Consider the following 20,180-nt stretch of genomic DNA (forward strand, 5'->3'; position numbering starts at 1 on the left):
GTACTCCTGGCAATCTTCAATCGTGAACTATCTGACTGTGTGATCCTCGACAACAGGAACCCGGTTCCGCTTGACACTGGCGCAGGCCTATTGACTTTTAGCTCTTGTCAGAAAGTGTTCTCTGATTCGGTCTGCCTTGACAAAAGTATTGCCTATGATTTCTGCCCCCAACACTCTTTTGCAGGTGCTAAGTGTGGTTTTACCCCAGTAACGTTTCTTCCCGCAGATACGCGTATCTTTCGTAAGACCAAACTGTCATTAATGTCAAAAAGTGATCGCATATGTATTCCCGGTAACGCCTTTTGTTTCATAACACTGGTCTGTCCAATTATAAGGTACTTACCTTGAGCTGTTCTGCACAAAGAGAATTGGTTCTGTGTAGTATATTTTACGTGTGGTTTTAATTTAATAGAAGTGAAGTGTTTTGCAAAAAGATGGTCTAGAAATAAATGTACTTTTACTTTTCAACCAAAAACCTTGAGTCAGTGTTTGCTTGAGTCACAGTAACTGTGGTCCTTTGTATAATTTCTGATACTGCTCATTTGCTCTTGGGATAAGTCTGGCTGCTCCACTACTGCTACCACTTTAACAGTGTAGTACGGGCAAAGGTGAACCTCTGTCACGATACCCAGATCCAAGGCGCAGGAGCGACATTGTACCAACCACCCCCACTATGGTCGCTGAGCCCGCAAGTCAGAGCTTACACAGGTTTCCTTGACCAGAGCAGGGAAGGAGGGTTAGGGTCTCGATGATTGGATAGGTAGGGGGAAGTTGGGTAAACCGGGTTGAGGCTAAGGTAGAGGTTATGGACAGGGGAAATATAGGGTAAGATTGATTGCTGCGCACTTTTTGTTCTGTGTCCTCAGCCCTTATAGCTATTCTTTACATGAGCACCAATTTGCACATAAGCTCACCCTTACGCTACCTAACCCTATGTCAACAGACCAGCACACAGTTCCAACAATAGAATTAGCATGCAGACTTAGCTCTGGTCTTCAGTCTTCAGAGTCCTGTCCTTGAAGGGCGGTCGAGTCCTTGAGCACGTCTGTGTAGTGTTGTCTTCAATGGTCCAAGCTAAAAGAAATGACAAACATTAAAATGTGCCCTTTGAGTTTGCCAGCATTCACACCATGCGACATACACACACATACACACAAGTTTTGCCTCTCTTGGCCCGGATTGTGCAAAGTAATGCACCAAAAACAAGTTATGTGCAGCTGAGCCTACGACTAGTAGCAAGCGGTCTTCCTGCAGACCCCTGCGAACGTGATTAAAGTCGTCCCTGGATTTGCACGAGCGGTCTTCCTGCAGACCCTCGTAAGTGTTGGTGCGTCCAACTTAGTAAGATGTCTCCGGTGTTTTCGCCTCACGGGCCTTTCGTGGTCTCCAGGAGGCGGAAACACCCCAACAGGGTCGGACTGGGACAAGAAATAGGCCCGGACAATAAAAAAAAAGTGGCCCACCCCTCGCCTCAAAAAAGTGGCCCACCCCTCGCCTCAAAAAAAGTGGCCCCTTTCGGGATACCAATGCCCCTATGCCCTCGACAAAGACACTGTGGGGTGCTAGTCGCAGTGTGAATTAACTCATCAAACTGGCCCACATGGGCCAACAAGGGTCCCACTTTGGCCAATAAAACGGTCCCACACCAGCATTTTGTGTTTTTGGTTGGCCCTGGGCCTATAGTCCTACAGGCCAGTCCGAGGCTGCTCCCAGCTCAACTGACTTTTCAGTACTGACACTTTTTCCCTCATCTTTTCCCCCAGTTGCAACCCCTACCCACAGAAAAAAAAGTCATGTTTTACCATGGGCAGGGCCACAATCCATCTCTATCAAGGAAGCCTAAATGCTTTGAGAGCAATGTAGCAGCATGCAATACTCTTTACCTAACTATTCATGCCAATGAACAGGTACAGCCAGCTTCCAAAACGGATACGGTTACATTTCGCTCATGCCCACATTGCCCAACAAATACAACCAGCTCTGATGCCCAAGGAGCCGTACAGCATAACTGGTACAGCCTGCTCCCAGCTATGGTAAAGCTAGTTCAAACACAATCGGCTCCTGATCATTCTCTGTGAACGTTGCTGCACCCATTTAGTAACAGGTAGAGGAGCAAATTCCCACATATGTCAGGCAATAGATAGCGCAAGGTAACACCATTTCCATTAACAGGGACAGCTAGCTACTGCTCACGTCCAGTAGCTTTTACAACCCAAACTCCTCGCACTCATCACCGGAACTGGTACAGCTATAGCCTTCAACATGCCCAGCCCCACCCCACCCCCCTTAGCTCACAATGTCCATACTATAGGCTCCGTTTCGAAAGGCATGTAACACTGGAAACTGATGCGGAATTTGTAGGGAGACTAAGCATGAAAGCATGGCAGTAGGGCAATACATTGGCCCATGCCTGTGCCACCTAATTCTGACTGCTGCCCTCACCAAGAACAGCTGAGCTCAGTCTTGCAATAGACCAGTGAAAAAATTATGACATACTTGTCGGATGGTGGAAAAATAAAGCTTGTAACTGGATCAGCCCCAGACAGGTCCCCAGAGGCATAGGCCCCTCTGGAGTGTTCCCAAATTCCTTATGGGCCAGTCTGCCACTGTCGGCCTCACTATAAGTATGGTGGTAACAGGTGGCATTCCAGAATAGTGCCTATCTTGCCGAAACACACAATAATGGCCTTTGCAGCCCATGCATATGCTGCCTGCTTGTTGCCTCATCTTCAATGGAGGTCTTGCCCCATGCAGTATTACCACATGTCCCCAATGCAGTTCAATTGGCCTCAAAAGCGGGCAATAACTTGTACTGCACCAACCCTAAATCAGTTGTAGTATTATCGTAGCCGCATGCAGTAAGAGGAATTCAGTTGAGCGGTATTACCATAGTTGATACCGCCAAACTTACAATGTGGCGCAGAATTACAGAAACAGCTTGTCACATGATGGAAACAGAGTGTAAACATAGCAGAGTCCATGCTGGACACACACAAACATACACAACATTTGAGGTGCACAGAGATAGAGCCTGCCCTGGGGCACGAGAGAGACCAACAAGGGCAGGAGGAGAGATGGAGCCTGGGGAGTTGGGCTGGGGCAAGGCAGGCCAATAAGGGCAGAACCTGAGATGCAGCCTAGGGAGGAGGGTAAGTTCTAGATGGGCAAACAAGTGCAAAAAGAGCGATTGATGGGCCCTGGTGGGGGCTGGGGAAGAACACAGGTATGCTTTTGGTACTCAGGCAGGAGGCAAAAAGAGAGTGGGTGTATGCAGGCAGAGGAAGTGTACAGTAAGGGTGGGGTCTAAAGAAAAATAAGTTTGGACTATGGAGTAGGGATATACACAATGAAAGGAAAATGAAATCAGAAACAAACACTTGGTGACTTAGCAGGGTAGGAAAATAGTTTGAAATTGATAAATATTAACACAAAAGAGAAGGTAAAATTCGAAAAATAAACGGAAACAGAAGTTTGCAAGATAGCTTAAGGACAAAAAAAGGTGAGTCTGAAGAGGGAGAAATTAAAAGACGATGGAAACTATAAAAGGCAGTTGTGCAGAGGAAACTGAGTAACATTTGATGAGAGAAAAGGAAGAATATTGAACATTTTAAAACAAATGGACAGAAAGCCTTTGGTCAAAGAAGAAGGAAAGATGGAAAGACTTGAGCTGGAATTGGGACCAGGACTGGGGAATTACCCGACTCGGGAAGATTCGACTTGTTTATTCGGTGAGAGGGTAATAGAGAGAGAGAGGGGGAAGGGAACAAGGAGGAAAGGGGGGCTCCGGTGTCGGGGAGAGCCCCTGGGGCAGAGGTACCACCCCGTGTCAGGTTGCAGGGGTCTACTGTCTACAGAAGGTATACACGCGTGAACCGAGGGAAGGAAAGGGTTTGAGAAAGGGGGCTCAGAGTATGGGGCGAGCCCAAGGGTCTGGGGGAGCCCCATCCGGCACTTCAGGTAACGTCATGCACCATTGAAAGGAATGTGCTGCTTACGCCTACACATATAATGGAATGGTGACTAAAGAAAGGTTTGCGAATCCCAGGCTAAATATTAAGCTATAGATCTGGGCGTTATGCGTTGCAATGTGTTTGAAAAACAAGTTGCTTGGAGCTGGCACCCAGCAAGCAGATGCAGCCGCACGACTACACCACACTGGGGCAGTACGAGCTGCTCAAGCGGGGGTGCATCACATCATTCCTGCATTTGGGATTCATAAGCCAATCAGAAACCTGTGTTATGTCTTGTTCTACTGAGTTAATGGGATCCATGTGATCGCATGATAATGTTTGCCTTTGGTGCCACAGAGAGGTTAGTTGCCTTTCTGCAGAGGGCTTCACTGTCTGTTACAATGCACATCAGTAGCTAATAATTATTAAACAGCGTAGATGCACATCTTTTAGGGAGTGCTAGTGGCCTACTAGAGTGCCATTTTGCCAGGGATTGGCAACTGACCATTGACCAACATGTTGGAAGTCATGAATTGGTTCTCCAATTGCTTTGATTCTCTGTGTCCAAACCGGAGGCCGCTATTATGCATTAATCTCCGTGGCACGAGGGTAATGAAGAGGGATGGGTCTGCGGGATGTGCGAGTGCCGAGTGTGTGTGCGCATCACTGGCACAGCAGACCTGCACGGTAAACCCAGGATCAGAGGATCAGACGCAGCAAGTGGGCAGCAGCAGTGCCTCTCACCTTAGCAGGGAGGTGTCCGGCATTAAGTGCTATGTAATAATACACATCATTGCCCTGGTCAACGGCACAACCGAACTCTATTTGTATTATGGAGGACACTGGAATTAAACATTGTGCAAAATAAAATAAAATATAGCTAAACCGAACGTGAGGCGTCAGCCGACACAATTATGTATCTCACTGCACATATGGTGACCATTGCATACACATTTTATGAAACGGTTATTTGTAAATCAAACCACATCTGGCAGGGATGTCAACTCATGTAGGGGTTGCCAGGGGTCTGCCTGGTGACCCCTGAAGCCTCCCTTGCTACCCCTGTGGTCTCCCTTGCTACCCCTAATTTAAAATTGGGGCTCCTGGGCTGTGGTCAGCAGCATGTGGCTCTGTGTTTCTTAAGTGGCTAGTTTTCTGATAGCTATAGCCGGTAAGATAGCTCAGTGTGTTCAGCGCTCACTGCTGCAATGTGCGTGTGCTCTGCAGGTTCAGCTCCTAGAGAGAGAGGTCAGGTCAACTCAGCCTTTTATCCTCCTGAGGTTGATAAGTGAGTACCAACACAGGTTGGGTGACTTTGTAGGTATATTTGGTCTATATGAAGCTCTTACAAGTAAGTGCTATATAATAACACAACATTATCATTTGGCCTTGGACATCTGCTTGCATTCACAGTAATTTGGTAAATTGGCCCATATGCGCTGATATTAATGATACATATGGTGATCCATTCTTGTATGAAATGTATATCACTTCACAGCAGACCTGCATGCACCCCCCACCCCCACCCCCACCCCCAGGCACACTCACATGGCATGGCATGGCAGGGAAAGCCCCTGAAAAGGGACGGTGTGGCTGAGACACACAGGCACTTGTTAGACTCTACCCTAATGTTTACGTTGCTCAATGCTCACAGTAGTCCCACTCCAGTCCAGTCCTTACCTCAGTTGGCTGGCTGTTGGCTGGGCTGCTGCCTGCTGTCTGTGTGGCCGGCACTGGCACTGGGCACTCCACTGTCTGTCTGCTGGCCGGCCGCCTCAGTGCTGCTGTGGTCCTCCTGTCCTGTGTGGGCTGTGGCTGTGGGCACTGGCACTGTCGGTCTCGAGGTCCACTGCAGACGGTGTGTGCTTGTGGGGCACTGGGGCTCATATAGCAGCAGCCCAGCCAGTAGCATAATGTATGCATTGGCGATTTCGCCGATTTGGCGGCAAATTGGGTGGGCAGGCACTGCCTGCCCAGCCGAATTTTCATTGGGTCAATGGGTCCGATCCGTCCACGGCGCCGGCGGCCGGGGGCCCAGGCCAGCCAGCCCCCAGGCGCACAATTTGAAGACAGTTGCTTTCAACTTTGCAAAGAAGTGTTACTTACTTCCTGCAGCAAAGTTGAAAGCAAGTGTGAAATGTGTCACTGTGTTTTACAGTGCCAGGCTCGGCCCCAGCTCAGCGGAGCCCTCAGTCAGCCTGCAGGCAGGCTGCACCCCCCAGGGTCAGGAGGACTCGGAGGGGAGGAGGGAGGCAGGTGTTACAATTGCTTTGTGTTTGCAATTGCTTCAGCCTGCCTCCCTCCGGCTCCCACCACAGATTAAACAACTAAACAAGTTGTTCTCTCTGTGGCCGCGCCCGCCGCAGCCGCAGGCCAGAGGCTCGTGAGCTGACGGCAGGCGCACCGGCCCCCTGCAGTGGCACTAGGCGGGCGGCGGCATGCTGCCGGCCTGGCCAGGCCCCAGGCCCACCGGCCTGTGAATTATGCACATGCATCTGCATGCATCATAAATTATGATGCATGCATGATGCAGATGCACTCATCAAAGCAAGGTAACTGACTAGTGTTACCTTGCTATGATGATTGTGCAGAGCAGAGCAGACTCTCACTCCCCCTCCTGGCTCCCGCCTCCCGCCCTCCACTGACTGGCTGGCTCGCCCAGCCCAGGGCAGGCGAGGCGACTCACTCCTCCAGCCCCCCGGCCCCCCCCCCCCATCCGGCCATCCCCTGATTTGGCCGCAGGCCGCGAATACTCGCGACGCCGCGGCTCGGCACACTGCAGCGCACACACACACACACACACACTAGGCCGGGCCCGGGGGGCCGCTGGCCCGGCCTGCCAATAAAAAAAAAGACATTTTTTTTAAAAAAAAAAAACGGCCCAGAGGTGGCTGGCGGAAAACCGGCCCCAGGGGACCCCAAAGTCCTTCGGCCACGAAAGACCGAAAGGGCCAGTCCGACCCTGCACCCCAACAACAATGCGAATCCCAGCACGGGTTAATTCTCCCCGTAATATGCCGCCTGCGCCTACGGTGCCGAAGTTATGCCCACTTAGCTTTTCGTAATGGTGCAGGGGCTCTGGATGGGCAAACTATGGCCCACTGCACTTTCCCCTCGATCCCCTTGAGGCTTAAGGTACTTATCTCGTGAAGGCTAGGGGCCGGGCTGCTGCTCGGGTGGGGCTGGGCCCCTCACGTGCGATTTTGCTGGAGCTCCGGTCCTCTCGTCGTGGAGTCTCAAGCGCAAGCCCCATGCTTGGGGCTCTGCGCATGCGCGTTGGGGCTGCCGCGCCCTTCCTGGTCCCTGATTGGCCCGAATTGGCCCAAAGCATGCTGGGTATTGTAGTCTTTTAGTGCCGGCTGCTGGGCAATGTAGTTTTTAGTGCCTGTTTCCTGCACATAGGGCAAAGTAGCCTTTTATATTTTTGCAACTTTCCATGTAAAGCCTGTTCTACCACAATAGTGCCCATAACTCCCCTGTGCATAGCCTGTCCATGTCCATGTCTGCCTGTATCCCTGACAAACAGTATAGTATGGGATTGTACCAAAGGGAACTTGTATTACCACTTGTAGTCTTAATTGTGTGTGGTAGTCTCTAAGGGCACTGCACATGATTCTGCCTAACAGCGTGTCAGGAGTTTGGGCTGGCGCCTGAAGAGGAACGTAAGGATTGCTTTCTGTTTGACCATATGGGAAAGCCACGGAAGGCAGTCTTTTCGGTTCCAATTCTTGACCACGGATGGCAAGAGGGCCTGCACACGATGAGCCACCCGTTTTCTGAGCCTGCGGGGAAGGGTCGGCTAGAAAAGAAATTCAAGGCGCCCGAGTATACCCCTAGATGTCTCGTGTTGCAACCCGCACCCGAGCCTGTGGTGTCGGCAGCAGCCAGCCGTAAGGCCAGAAGCCAACACAAATGTGTTACACACTGGACAGTGAAGCCAGGAAACAAGACGCGTTTGGGAAGAAGGTCCTCGCGGTGGGGGCGACGACTGTGAAGGCTGCAAATTCCCTGGCAATTATGGCCAGATATGATCAGGAAATGTGGCACAGGCTGGCCCCGATTCTTAACCATCTTCCAGAGCAACACCGTAAGGAGGCAATGCTGTTGGTACGAGAGGGAGAGAAGGCCTCCAACCACAACATCAATATTGCAGTGGACCTGGCGGAGTCTGGGTTTAAGCAAATTAATAATGGAGTGGTGATCAGCGGCAGGGGTGGTTGAAGTGTACAGAATTTTGCCCAGAAGTCCAGTATAAGGTCATCGATATGCCCTATGAGGGTGAACATTTGTTTGGCGAAAAGATTGATGAAGCCCTCAAAGGTATGAAAGAGGATACCGAGACAGCAAAGTCTTTGGGGTTCCTGCAAGGGGGTCGCTCTTTTCACTCCTTTCAAGCTTTTCGTGGAGCCTCGGGCAATGCCTGGTTGCCTCCTCCAGAGATGAAAATTACAAGCGCTCCAGCTACTCATCTCAAGGCTATCAGCGATCAGTCCAGTCAGCACAGAAGAGCAGGGACTTTCAGGCTCAGCGAAAGAAAGGTTCACAGGCCTCGGCTGCTAAAGGAAGGCAGTCAAAAGCTCAACAATGACTGCCATATGGCCAATCTGCTGGGGGCAGGGTGGCGAACCATGTCGACGAGTGGCAACGAATAACATCAGATCGATGGGTGCTGGACACGATCCATCTCAGCCACTCGTTGGAGTTTCGGTGTCCTCCCGTCCCTATTCCGCCATTGAATGTGGTGCAGCCACATCTTCCAATCTTGCGGCAGGAGGTGGTGCTCATGCTAGAGAAAGGGGCATTAGAACCAGTTCCGGTCACGGAGCAGGGCCGGTGGATGTACTCCAGGTACTTCATTTTGAAAAAGCCCAATTGCAAATGGAGGCTTATTCTAGATCTTCGGGCATTGAACAAGAATCTGCAATGCCAGAAGTTCAAGATGCTCACCTTTAAAGATGTCATCCGCTCGGTGAAACCGGGCGAGTTCCTAGCGTTATTAGATCTGCAGGATGCCTATTTTCACCCCGATGAGAGAAAAACACAGTAAGTTCCTGCGTTTCGTGGTCAGAGAGGATCACTATCAATTCCGGGTCCTCCAGTCTGGCCAGAAGTCTTCCCACAGGACGTTTACGAAGTATCTGGCTCCGGTGGCTGCCTTCATTCGCAGGGAGAGCATTCATGTCTACCCATATCTGGATGATTGGTTGGTAAGGGGTTGGTCGCAGGACCGGGCAAGGGAGTCTCTCATGGCGACCATTGGCCTTTTGCAACGGCTGGGATTCGCCGTCAACTTCGACAAATCATATTTGACTCCATCCAGGGAATTGGTGTTTCCCAGGGTGCAGTTTCTTACCTAGGACAATCGGGTAAAACCTTCCAGCGAGCGAGTGGTCAAGTTGCAGTCCAGAGCAGGCGAGTGGAGAAGGCGTACAGTGGTCTCAGTCCGAGGTTACATGTTGCTGTTGGGGGCCATGGCGTCGTGTATCCCTCTCCTTCCCAATTGCCGCCTGTTCATGAGACTGGTACAGGAGTTCCTCGCAGACAGACAGTCGCAGATTATGGTCGACGAGGTCTTGGTGCACGCCCTTCGGTGGTGGACTTGCACGCCCAATCACATAAGGGGCATGCCCTTGCTGGAGCCGGAGTTCCAATTCACGATCGTGGCAGACTCTTCCGAGATAGGGTGGGGGGCACACCTCGACGAGTCACAGGTACAGGGCTTTTGGTCTCAGGAGGAGACTTCATTGCATGTCAATGTTCTCGAGTTGAGGGTGGTGCACTGGGCCCTGAGATAGTTTCTTCCGCGCATTTGTGTAGTGGTGGTGAGGGTGTTGACGGACAATACCACCACAATGTTCTATTTAAGGAAGCAAGGTGACACACATTCCCAAGTCCTGTTAAAGGAGGCGCAGGGTGTTTGGCATTGGTCTCTAGCTCAAGGAATCAGTATTGGCGCTTTCCATCTGCCGGGGGTTCTGAATGTTCAAGCGGACGCGCTCAGCAGGGACGCCAGTCAGCTGCACAAGTGGTGGCTGAAGGCGCAGCAGGTGGTAAGAATCTTCCAGCGATGGGGGTTTCTCCCGATAGACTTGTTTGCAACTATGGAAAACGACAGTGTCCAGAGTTTGCCAGCAAAGGGGCTCCTCCGGATTCGATTTGGGGGTGGGGGAGTGCATTCTCGTTCCTGTGGATGGTGCCTCTTCGCGAATGCATTTCTCCTGTTTCCACTGATCCGGAGGACTATCCAGTGGGTGCAGAAGTACCAGTGCAGGGTTATTTTGGTGGCCCTGTTCTGGCCCAGGCAGACGTGGTTTTCAGATCTCCTGCACCTCGCAGTGTAAGAGCCGTTTCGGTTATCAGCGGATCCGGATCTCCTGTCTCAGGCCGACGGCAGGGTGTGGCATCACGATCCGGCATCTCTGAGCCTGGTGGCGTGGCTCCTGACCATTCCGAGTTTGGTCATGTAGAGATCTCCCGGGAGTTTCGCCGGATCTTGAGGCGGCAAGGGCTCCATCTACCAATGTCTCGTATGGTCATAAATGGGTGAAATTCTGTGCTTGGTGTGAGGGTCACCCTGAGATAGACGTTGGATGTCTCCCTGGCTCAGGTTCCCTTGTACTTATTGCACCTTGCGAAAGGGGGCTTGGCGTTATCCTCCATCAAGGTGCATTTGGCAGCGATTTCTAGGTTTACGAGAAGGTGCCATGCTGCTCTTCTGTTTAGTGATCGTTTGGTGAAACATTTTCGGAAAGGACTGTTTGGGATGATTCCCCCGGAAAAACGGTTTGCACCGGTGTGGAGCCTGAATGTAGTTCTTTCGGCTTTGATGAAACCCCCATTCGAACCCATGTTGACCGTTTCTTTGAAGTTCCTCTCGTGGAAGGTGGCGTTTCTGGTGGCAATTACCTCGGCTAGATGGGTGTCTGAATTGCAGCCACTGATCATTGACCTGCCGTACCTGAGGTTCATGAAGAACCAGGTTTCCCTGACTACTAACCCGCACTTTATCACAAAAGTGTCATCAGCGTTTAACAAACTTGCCTCTTTTGCCTTACCCTTGTTCTTTGCTAATGCATCCACGCCGGCAGAGAAGGCCCTTCACTCTCTGGACATTAAGAGGGCGCTCACATTTTATCTGCACCGTACGCTGGAATTCCGGAAGTCGAAGCAGCTGTTTGTGGCTATTTGGCCCTCCAACAAGGGGCAGGCTATTTCCAAACAGGGACTTTCCCAGTGGGTTTCATCTACCATTTCGTTTTGTCAGGCAAAAGCAGGCAAGCCTTTGAGGAGTACTTCGAAGGCTCATTCTACACTGTCCACAGCGTCGTCGGTGTTGCTATGGTCTCGGATACTGCCGGTGGACATTTGCCAGGTTGCTTCCTGGGCGGTGGCGCATACCTTCACCAGGCATTACTGTCTGGAGTAGCAACATGTGGAAGATGTGCAGGTGGGACGGGCAGTCCTCCAACGCCTGTTTCAGTAAGGTAGGCCCTGCAGCTTTGGGGGTTTTTCTATTTTACTCTCACTTGTTGGGTTTGTTGTCTCATGTATGTGATAAAATGCTATTGGATGGTTTGCTTGTGATAAACCACCACACATTGGTTGTACTGCTTTGTAATCTATTCACAGCATGTGAATTCATGAAAGATCCAATGCTGGAGAAGGGAGTAGTGTCTTACCTGTAACTCCATTTCTCCAGCATTGGTATCTTTCATGGATTCACATGCACCCGCCGGCCGCCCCTGCAGGCAAACCTTGGTTTGGGTTCCCTCTATGTTGGAGGTTAAAATCTGAAGGGAAGCCAGACGTCCTATTGGTATAGCCTAAAGCACCCAAAAAGAACGTCGATAGGACACTGAAATGTCAAAGTTTTCCATATGGAAACGCCAAGTTAAAGTTACTGAGGTTTCCCAGTCGGACGACGGGGAAAATTCACAGCACGTGAATCCATGAAAGATACCAACGCTGGAGAAATGGTGTTACAGGTAAGAAACTACTCCCTTCCCTCTAAGCCTATTTCTCTCTTCCAGCATGGTTTTGCAGACAGTCTGTGATGGTTCTCCTGCTGTTATTTTGCTGAGATGTGAGGCTGGAAATTCAATTTGTAGTTTTGGTGAGTTCTAGGCTTGTCAGCTGTACTGGGTGCTGTTGGGCTGTTGTGAAGGCTCAGTGGTGGTCTTTGTTGTGTTGCTGTTTCTCCTTGTGTTTGAATCAGGAGTCAGACTTCTTGGCTGCTACCAAGTGGATTCTGGGAGCTGTAGTCCTGAAATAGAAAAGAGAGAACTGTGGCCAGCAACTGTGTTGGGAGGCATTGATAGTGGTACCAGGGTCAACATATTCTGCACATGGGGAATTTTCCCCCAACCCAACCCCCACTTTACGTATCTGGGGTAGGGCTGTTTCTAGCCTTTGTCATCGTGCTCGCTCTGCCGCAGACCTGGCCCCCCCTTGACGGGGGCATGACCCTGTCCATGTCATAATAAGTTGGCTCTTTTCTCCATCTTCCCTCCAGGCTCCCACTTCCTTCCATGTAATATGCAATGTTTTGATTGTGAAACCTATATATGTCTAGTTTATGATTCTTTGCTCTTCTTTTCTTTCAGGTGAATCCCATTTTGCAGTGAGCAACCAGCCTTTCCTGTATTTCCAAGTCCTCTTCTTGACTGTCCAGTTTGAAGCTGCAATTGCCTTTCTATTTCGCACAGAGCGTGTGCGTTGTCATGCTGTTCATGTGGCATTGGCATTGTTTGAATTAAAATTGCTGCTGAAGTCTTCTGGACAGAGTGCCCAGCTGTGTAAGTACGCTATTTGTGTTTTTTAATCATTTAAAAAAGGAAGTTTCTATCCAGTTTGTGAACCATGTTTTGATGCCTTGATATTTTTAAGGAGATTTCTCAAACCTTTTCCAAGCAATGACTCATTTAATGAGACCATAAAACATTATAGTTATAATCAGTAGTATTTTCTCTTCATGTTTTTTGGCTTTCAATAGCCAAGCCACCTGGCTAGGGCATTGAAGATGGTCTCATGACTCGTGGAGTCAGCATTTACATTCCATGACCCTGCACAGGTGTTGCAAGGCACTTTCTGTAAGAAACAGCACCATAAGGTATGAATGGCACCACTTAGCCAAAGACTAGAGCATTGTAAAGTCCTCTACTCCAGTGGTCAGAAACATTTTAATGTGTTAATTATTTTAAAATGGCAAAGTGTTTCAGATAAGGCATGCGCCAGATATGCGCTGATGATGTCCTAGATTGTTACCAATGATCGCTATGTATTGAGTTTTGTTGTCAGTTTTGACACTGAACTGTGAATCCTCTTGCAACTTTCTCTCGAACCACAGGTCCTCAAACAAGTGCAAAGTATACATGCCTTGATTAAAAAATATTTGTCTACAACCAGATCGATGAAGGAATCATGGGAGCAATAGGCACATTCATTAAACTCATTTGTAAGTGCTCCTATGAGAGTTACAGGTGTGAGGGTCTAGGAACAAGTTACAGACACAAAGGTGGCATGTTGATTGGCAAAGACTTTTATTAACAACCAAAATGGTCGGGTTGGAGGGAACCCGAACTAGCCCCTTCGCTTAGAGGGGTTTCTCTGCTTCAACAAAAGTAGCTAATGAAACTTTCTTTGTCAGAATGTCCAAAGTAAAGTTCACCATCTTGGGTCCAAATTCTAACCAATCCCTCACAAGCTAAACTCAGTAAAATGTGCTTAGAGAATGGTCTCTTGGCTATCTGCCTTTAGCCATCTTTGCAGTTCATAACAAAGTTCCAAAAGGTGTAGAAAGCAAACAAAAGTTCCAGATGACTCAGGGGGTTGAGTTCCTTTCCCCAGAGTCTTTCCAACCTTCTTGGTAGGCCTGTCTCCCAGGCCCTCTGACAAGGTAGAATGGCCTGGATACATTTCCCTTCTCAGTCCACTGTCCTGCTAAGTGGGATACTCCACAACCTCGTTCTCACTGCCTATTCTCTCTGACTTCACATCCACCCACAGCCTTGGTTTTTGCTCTCCTGCAAAGGTCTCGGAGTGTCAATCGTGCTTGTAGGAGGCTTTGTGTTTCTTCTTACTATTGGGGGTAAACCTCCCCAGCGTGGGTCCCATACCCCCTTCACGTGGTTAACTTCACAGTTCTCTTTGTCCCCCATCCTTGGTTTACTCTCCTGCCAAGGCCTCGGAGCACCATTGGTAAGTATAAAGTTTGTATTCCCTTTTATTCCTTTTTGGGGGTGCATTCCCCAACATTGGTCACAGGCCCCCTGCACTTCGTTTTTCACATATGGGTCCTAGACCATTCTCAGATTTGTGAAGTAGCTCAGCACTTGTTTGTGGGCTTCCTTAGACTTCAGTGGGTTCCCTGACCCTTCTGTACTCTAGTGTGCATAATTCTTTTGGTTTCTTAATGTTAGGGCCCCTGACCCCTCTCCTGTATGCTTCCTCCAAACCGCAGCCTCTGGGTTCTCCCGGTGCCTTCTCGGTCCTCCTCCGTGTACCTTTACACTTGGAGGTTCCGGTCCTCGTCTTCTACTGCTTCCCCTGGGCTCTTGCGGTATTCTCTCGGTAGCTCCCTAGCTGATCTCTTCCTGTGAGGCAGCCTCCTGTTTCACTTGGTCCCTTACACAGTGCTGGTGCTCAAGGGACCCTCCCCCCACAACTGCAAGAGGCACACTGGTTTTCTTGGTCACCTAAGTGAGGGAAACTCAAGCTCCCCTCAGTTCCCGCTGACTGCTGGGCATTAAGGGTGCCCCCACTCTCTCTGGATACTGCAGTTGTCCACAGCTTTCTCACTTGCAATGCCAGATTCCTCCACTTCCTGGTTTCCCTCCTCTATTTCTACGCTAGATTGACGAATCACAAACCTGCAACTACTAGGCTGTTCCTTGTGGTTCTCAATGGTGATCTTCATTCTTCTGCGCTTCTCCCTTGTCACAGTACTGGTCTTTCTGCTCCCTTGTGCGTCAATGGAGTTGCTTCCTCATCACAGTACTGCTAAGTGGATCTTCACTTGGGCAACTCCTATTATTCCTCACCCCATTTCTTTCTGGGGAAATGTTGAGGTAGGAACAACTCATGGGCCTATTAACAAAGGGGTTTCTCTTAGGTGTTCTAGGGTCAGGTGATGGTCCCGGATACCATCCTGACGGTTGAACCCTAATCCAATAGGGGGGGGGGGATTGCTCACCCATGTGATCCTCCCGCTGAGTACCACCCCCAGGCAGACTATCGTGTATTGGCCACACCTCCCTGGCCACATGGGAAGGGGCTCCCCCAAGGGAAAAAGGGACAACATCCGAAGATTCATCACACAAGTCGGGGCCTGTCATGGAAATGCTAGAGGCCTCACACCAGAAATCTAGATCATCCAATTATATACTATCCCCTAAAAACAGAAGTCTAATTTACTTTTAGAAGGTGGACACTGGAAGTGTTACAAACCTGTTGGGTGTGCCCACTTTAGATTTGTAGACATTTTGGAGGGGGAGGCTATCCATGTTTCAGGAGTTCACGCAGCAAGTTAAAATCATTGCCACTGCTGGGCGATGAAGAGAGTCGATCAAGAGTTTTGGCACAATTTGGCTTGGCAGTGCCAAAGGTATTGAAAGTGTCTATTTTGCAGTAGATCTGATGTGGTGCTGGTCTGGCAATCAATCAGAAAGCTGTTTGTGGCATTACAGCACCAGAGGAGACTGAAGCACAATCTATACTCGCCCATATCTTCTGCCTGTGAATGCAGTGCCCTGCTTGCTGAGTGCTTAACGTTATTTAACAACTGAGGAATAAAGTGACACCATTTATGAACTGGTTACAGTGATGTTGGGTTTAAAAGAAGAGGATGATTGCATTAATGACTGTGGGGCTATTCTTTAGATGGGTGCTTTATTCTTTTGTTGACGGACCACCCAAAAATGAGGATTTAGTTGTGGTTATGCAGCTGAGGTGCGAAGATGATGGTAGTGGTCTGGGTACATCTCACAAGATTGTTCTCAACTAACCGGTGCCAGCTAAAGAATCAGAGGAATCTCCTGCTTACCTCTTGCATGGCTCTCGTGAAGAGAGCATCTGTACATTGGAAACAAAGGTACATGATAGCAAGGACATGATTCTGGATGTCTGGGAGAGACCGGCCTCCGTATTGGTAATAATAAGGAGAGACGTGGTGTGTCGCGTAGTAAGAAAATACTGCCTTGAAAATTGAGATCAATCGTAACCATTCTCCCCATAGTGGATTCATTAATAGTTTTTGTCCAAATATTTTAGAGACTTTCCTACATTGCCCAAAAACAAAGTCAAAAGAAATTGACCCCTTTGCTAAAGAGTTTTTTCATATAAATTGATAAACTTTGGGTCAGTTAATGCAGCAATAGATTTAGCCAGATTCCAGTTTTGATTGTTCCCATTGGTGTAGGCGCTATTAAACACATCTCACCGGCAACATGAATACTTGAAACAACTAGTATCACCCTGCTTTGATATTTCAAAGTAGTGGGGGATTCAGTTATGGGTTCTCTGTGTCTTCCTCATTTGCTCTTAGAAGGCATTATTAGATTTTTTGGGGGGGATTTTCCAGCTGTTCAGGTGCAATTTTTCTTATGCCATTACAGAGTTACAAAACGTAAACCAGCTAGACCCCACTTTAGAGAAGTGAAAGGGCTTAGACAGAATTCATGGTCTTTGGTACTCTGTGGGACATTAAAGCAGTCTTTTACAGCACAACAATGTAGGTCCATGCCACACACACCATAGCCACAGCAAAGGTTTGGAATGGGTGCTATTCAACCACATCAACAGTTCAGTAGCCTGGCTACAGTTGAAGGTACACAGAGGAAGGGCTGATCAGCCTTCAATGACTTATTGATGAGCAGCCCCATTGAAATATTTGATGTACCCTTTCAGCATCAGACTGGTGGTAGGTAGTTTGGCGTATTTCTACTCAAGCTTCAAGATGACCTACTCACATCACTTTGTACTGCACATTGTGCAAACATGGTATATTCTCCATTTCAGGTATTTCCCTCTAGATTGCCCTCCACAGACTTGGAAACGAAAAAATAACAGGTATATCTTTTGCTAAAAGTCAAGTTATTCAGAAAATAACCATAAAGAGCATGCCAGGAATTTCCCCATTCTACTTGAATTGGTGGTCCAGATCTGAGAATGCATTAGTAGAAAAAAGATTTCTCTGGCAGCATTTTCAGGAATGTGTGGTGATAAATGATTGGCAGTTTTGGGGGCACATTTGAGAGACTTCATAGTCAGATGAGTGTAGATAAGGTTAAGCCTCAGGCTGGCATTGAAGGAATTCATGTGTCGGGTGCAAGGGCAATTGAGTTGTAATCATAAAGACTAGCTACAGCACGGCTCTCAAACTAGTGTGCTGGTGTAGTTGGGCTGTGCAGAAAAGCCCAGATATTGTTGTATGAGGGATAGTTTTCAGCATGCTTTCCACTGTGGCTTTAGGGGTGGGGGGTTGGAGGAGAGGGAAGAGAGCATAAAAGCAATTGCACAAATGGTTTCTCCATCTGTCTGTGATGCAATATTTTTTCGTTTTGTGGGGGCCATCGGCAAGTGGATTTTTTTGCAACTCAAAAGAAATAAGTATGTCTCCAGTTTTATTCTAGAGATGGCCACATATAGAAGCAGTGGAAGATGCTGTGTGGGTCCTGTAATGATTTGTCATTGTTGGAGATGGTGCTGAGGAGATTGAAGTAGTTTTGGGGACCAATTATACTGTAGCTCCAGACTTTTCAAATAGAGTTTGCTGTTTAGAATTGTGAAATCTGGGAAAATCAGTGTGTCTGGATCTTCTTGATCAGCAAAACAGGCAGGGATGCCAAGAATGTGTTTTATCCATTGCTCGTGAATATTTGCTATGGACATGACTTTTCAAATAAGGTTTTGATAGTTATGGTAGGTAGAAGAGGTGATCACAATGCATGAGTGTACTTATCGAGATGTTCTCATTGGTGTGATTCTAAATCACTGGATCCATTTTCATCTTCAGTATCTAAGATGTCGGACATTTAGCTCCTTGGGGAAGCAGGGTTTGATCAGGTCCACCATACAAAAGGATGTACTGACTTTCTTGATTTTTAAGAGGAACATGGTTCTATGTATGAGGTGCTGATTGCAATTCACTTTCGGTAAGGTTGGGTTACTAAATTTATACCAACTCCCCATATTTCTAGTGACTAGGATGTGATATTGTGTTAATGATACCATCTCTTCAACTAAAGCAAAGTTCCAACTCCATATACTCCTACATCCCATTTCCTTTATCGTTGAAGTTCGTTGCACGCGGATGGGCCCAGAGCTTTTTGAACAGCATATGCCATCTAATTAAGTTTGTGTAGAGCCCCATTCCACATACCCGGCCTGGCCCACACATGCTGGCTTCACTTCCAGGAAACACCAGTCAGTCCCATTTGCCATGGCATTTGGATCAGATGCATGCACACAGCACTAGTGCTCTTGTTAATGTATTTTGTGCTTGTCCTATTTTTTCTTTTGTTTTTGTTTTATTAGTTTCCTTTTCTTCCTGTTTGCCTTTATTCATGAGTGTACTTCTACACAAACTCTTTTTTTCAGTGTGCAGTTTGGGACCACGGGCCCATCCAGCAACCACCTGGGTCTATAGGCACTGGCATTTCTCCTGCCTCTTCCAATATTCTGGAAGGAGGGATGCTAGTTAAACTCCAGCGGCTAGCCACTGCCCCACTGGCTGTGACCCTGAGCCACCTCAAGCTTTTACTGGTGGTGACACAGAATGTCCTTTGGGGCATTGTGCCTCAGGTGATGCCTTAGTGGCGAGACACCTCTACTAGGACCGCTGGTTCAGATGCCCTGTGGCTTTCATTGCCGTTTGCTCGTAGGTCCCTGACCGCAGCACATAAGTAAACTCACCTTAACAAATGGTGCTCAGCTGGTGAGGATACTGAACACCGTGAACACAAAGTAGTTTACACCTCTGATTAATCTGCTTGTAAGGTGTTTGAAAAGAGATATTGAACCTTGATTGTTTAACTGTGAAAAATGTAGGTATTCACCGTTAAATCCCAAACCAATTTAAAGTGGAAAAACTGAAATAATTGCGTTTAGGTTGGGCCCTAATTACAGCTGGCACTAAGGCAGAACTCATAGAGACTGTTTCCCAATTATACAACCAGTTCTCTACAAATGAGGAATTCTGTAAGTCTTTCTTTTTCCTTGCTCCCCCGTCCCATCCCCTAACCCTGCCATGCATGAATCCATTACATTTCAGAAAATGGAGTTGGATTTTAATGAGTGCCAACTGACCCTGATGGGAAAAGACTGGGAAATTGAGTGGAAGAAACTGGAGTTGGAACACTTGAGTGAAGGAAGCCAAGAGAGTGGAAGAAAGAGAAAGACTGACCTAGAGAAGGCAAGAGCTGACGAAACTGAGAACTTGAACCTATAGTAGTGGAACTTGACACTGCCAAGGTCAAGAACACCCTTCCCAATCAGACAGAATTCTCAGTGGGTTGGTGAGTGATTACAGGGAGGGTAGTGATATCTTGTTATGGTTAGTCAGTTTAGAAAGCTTGCATGTCGGCTGGATTGACTGATTCTGAGCATGCATTATATCTGATATTTGAACTGACTCAGAGTGCTTTATAAGCATGGCTGGAACTGGCTGCAACTGAGCAAGAGGATTATGAATGCATGACGAATTGATTGACTGTGAAGTTTGCTAAGACTCCCTCTAAATACCTTGAAAAATGTGGGGAGCACAAAAAGAAAGCTAGTGTGACTTGGTCCTCTTTGGGTGACAGCTCCCCATGAGGACATGTAACAACGAGTGAGAGATTACATGGTGGAATCATTTGAAGGCTTGAAAAATTGTCTAATGCTTGAGCACATTTTGTTCTTCCCATGGCTACATCAGTACTTGCTGACCCAAAGGAACTTGACACAAAGAAGCTGCAAATAGCAGGTGACCAAGGGTTTGGAATTGAGATTCGATGAGCAGGAGCAAAAATTAGCTCCTGGGTGTCGGGCATCACCCTGTAGGTAGAAGCTACCACACGGGAACCAGGAGCTACCAGAGAACTCTTTGTCCATTTTGTTTGAACCATTGTGTTTAAATGTGTACTAGATGTGTTCTAATTCTTCTTTATTAACTATCAAATTCTCAAAATTAATGTCACATTAACATGTTTGAAAGGCGCCAGTTTGACTGTAGGAGCCAAAAGTAGCTCCTGG

General features: G+C 48.1%; 1 protein-coding gene across 2 annotated transcripts in view; it reads left to right on the forward strand.

The window, feature by feature from the left end:
• Positions 1–20,180, forward strand: part of NUP93 (nucleoporin 93) — a 1,186,812-nt gene that overhangs the window by 658,659 nt on the left and 507,973 nt on the right. For both annotated transcript variants that reach the window (XM_069640327.1, XM_069640334.1), the window contains one exon: positions 12,554–12,745. In XM_069640327.1, coding sequence (XP_069496428.1) covers positions 12,554–12,745 — 192 coding nt within the window. The remainder of the gene's footprint in view (positions 1–12,553; positions 12,746–20,180) is intronic.

The sequence above is a fragment of the Ambystoma mexicanum genome, chromosome 1q, assembly GCF_040938575.1.
Source record: "Ambystoma mexicanum isolate Mex_15411 chromosome 1q, UKY_AmexF1_1, whole genome shotgun sequence".
NCBI classification, from domain to species: domain Eukaryota; kingdom Metazoa; phylum Chordata; class Amphibia; order Caudata; family Ambystomatidae; genus Ambystoma; species Ambystoma mexicanum.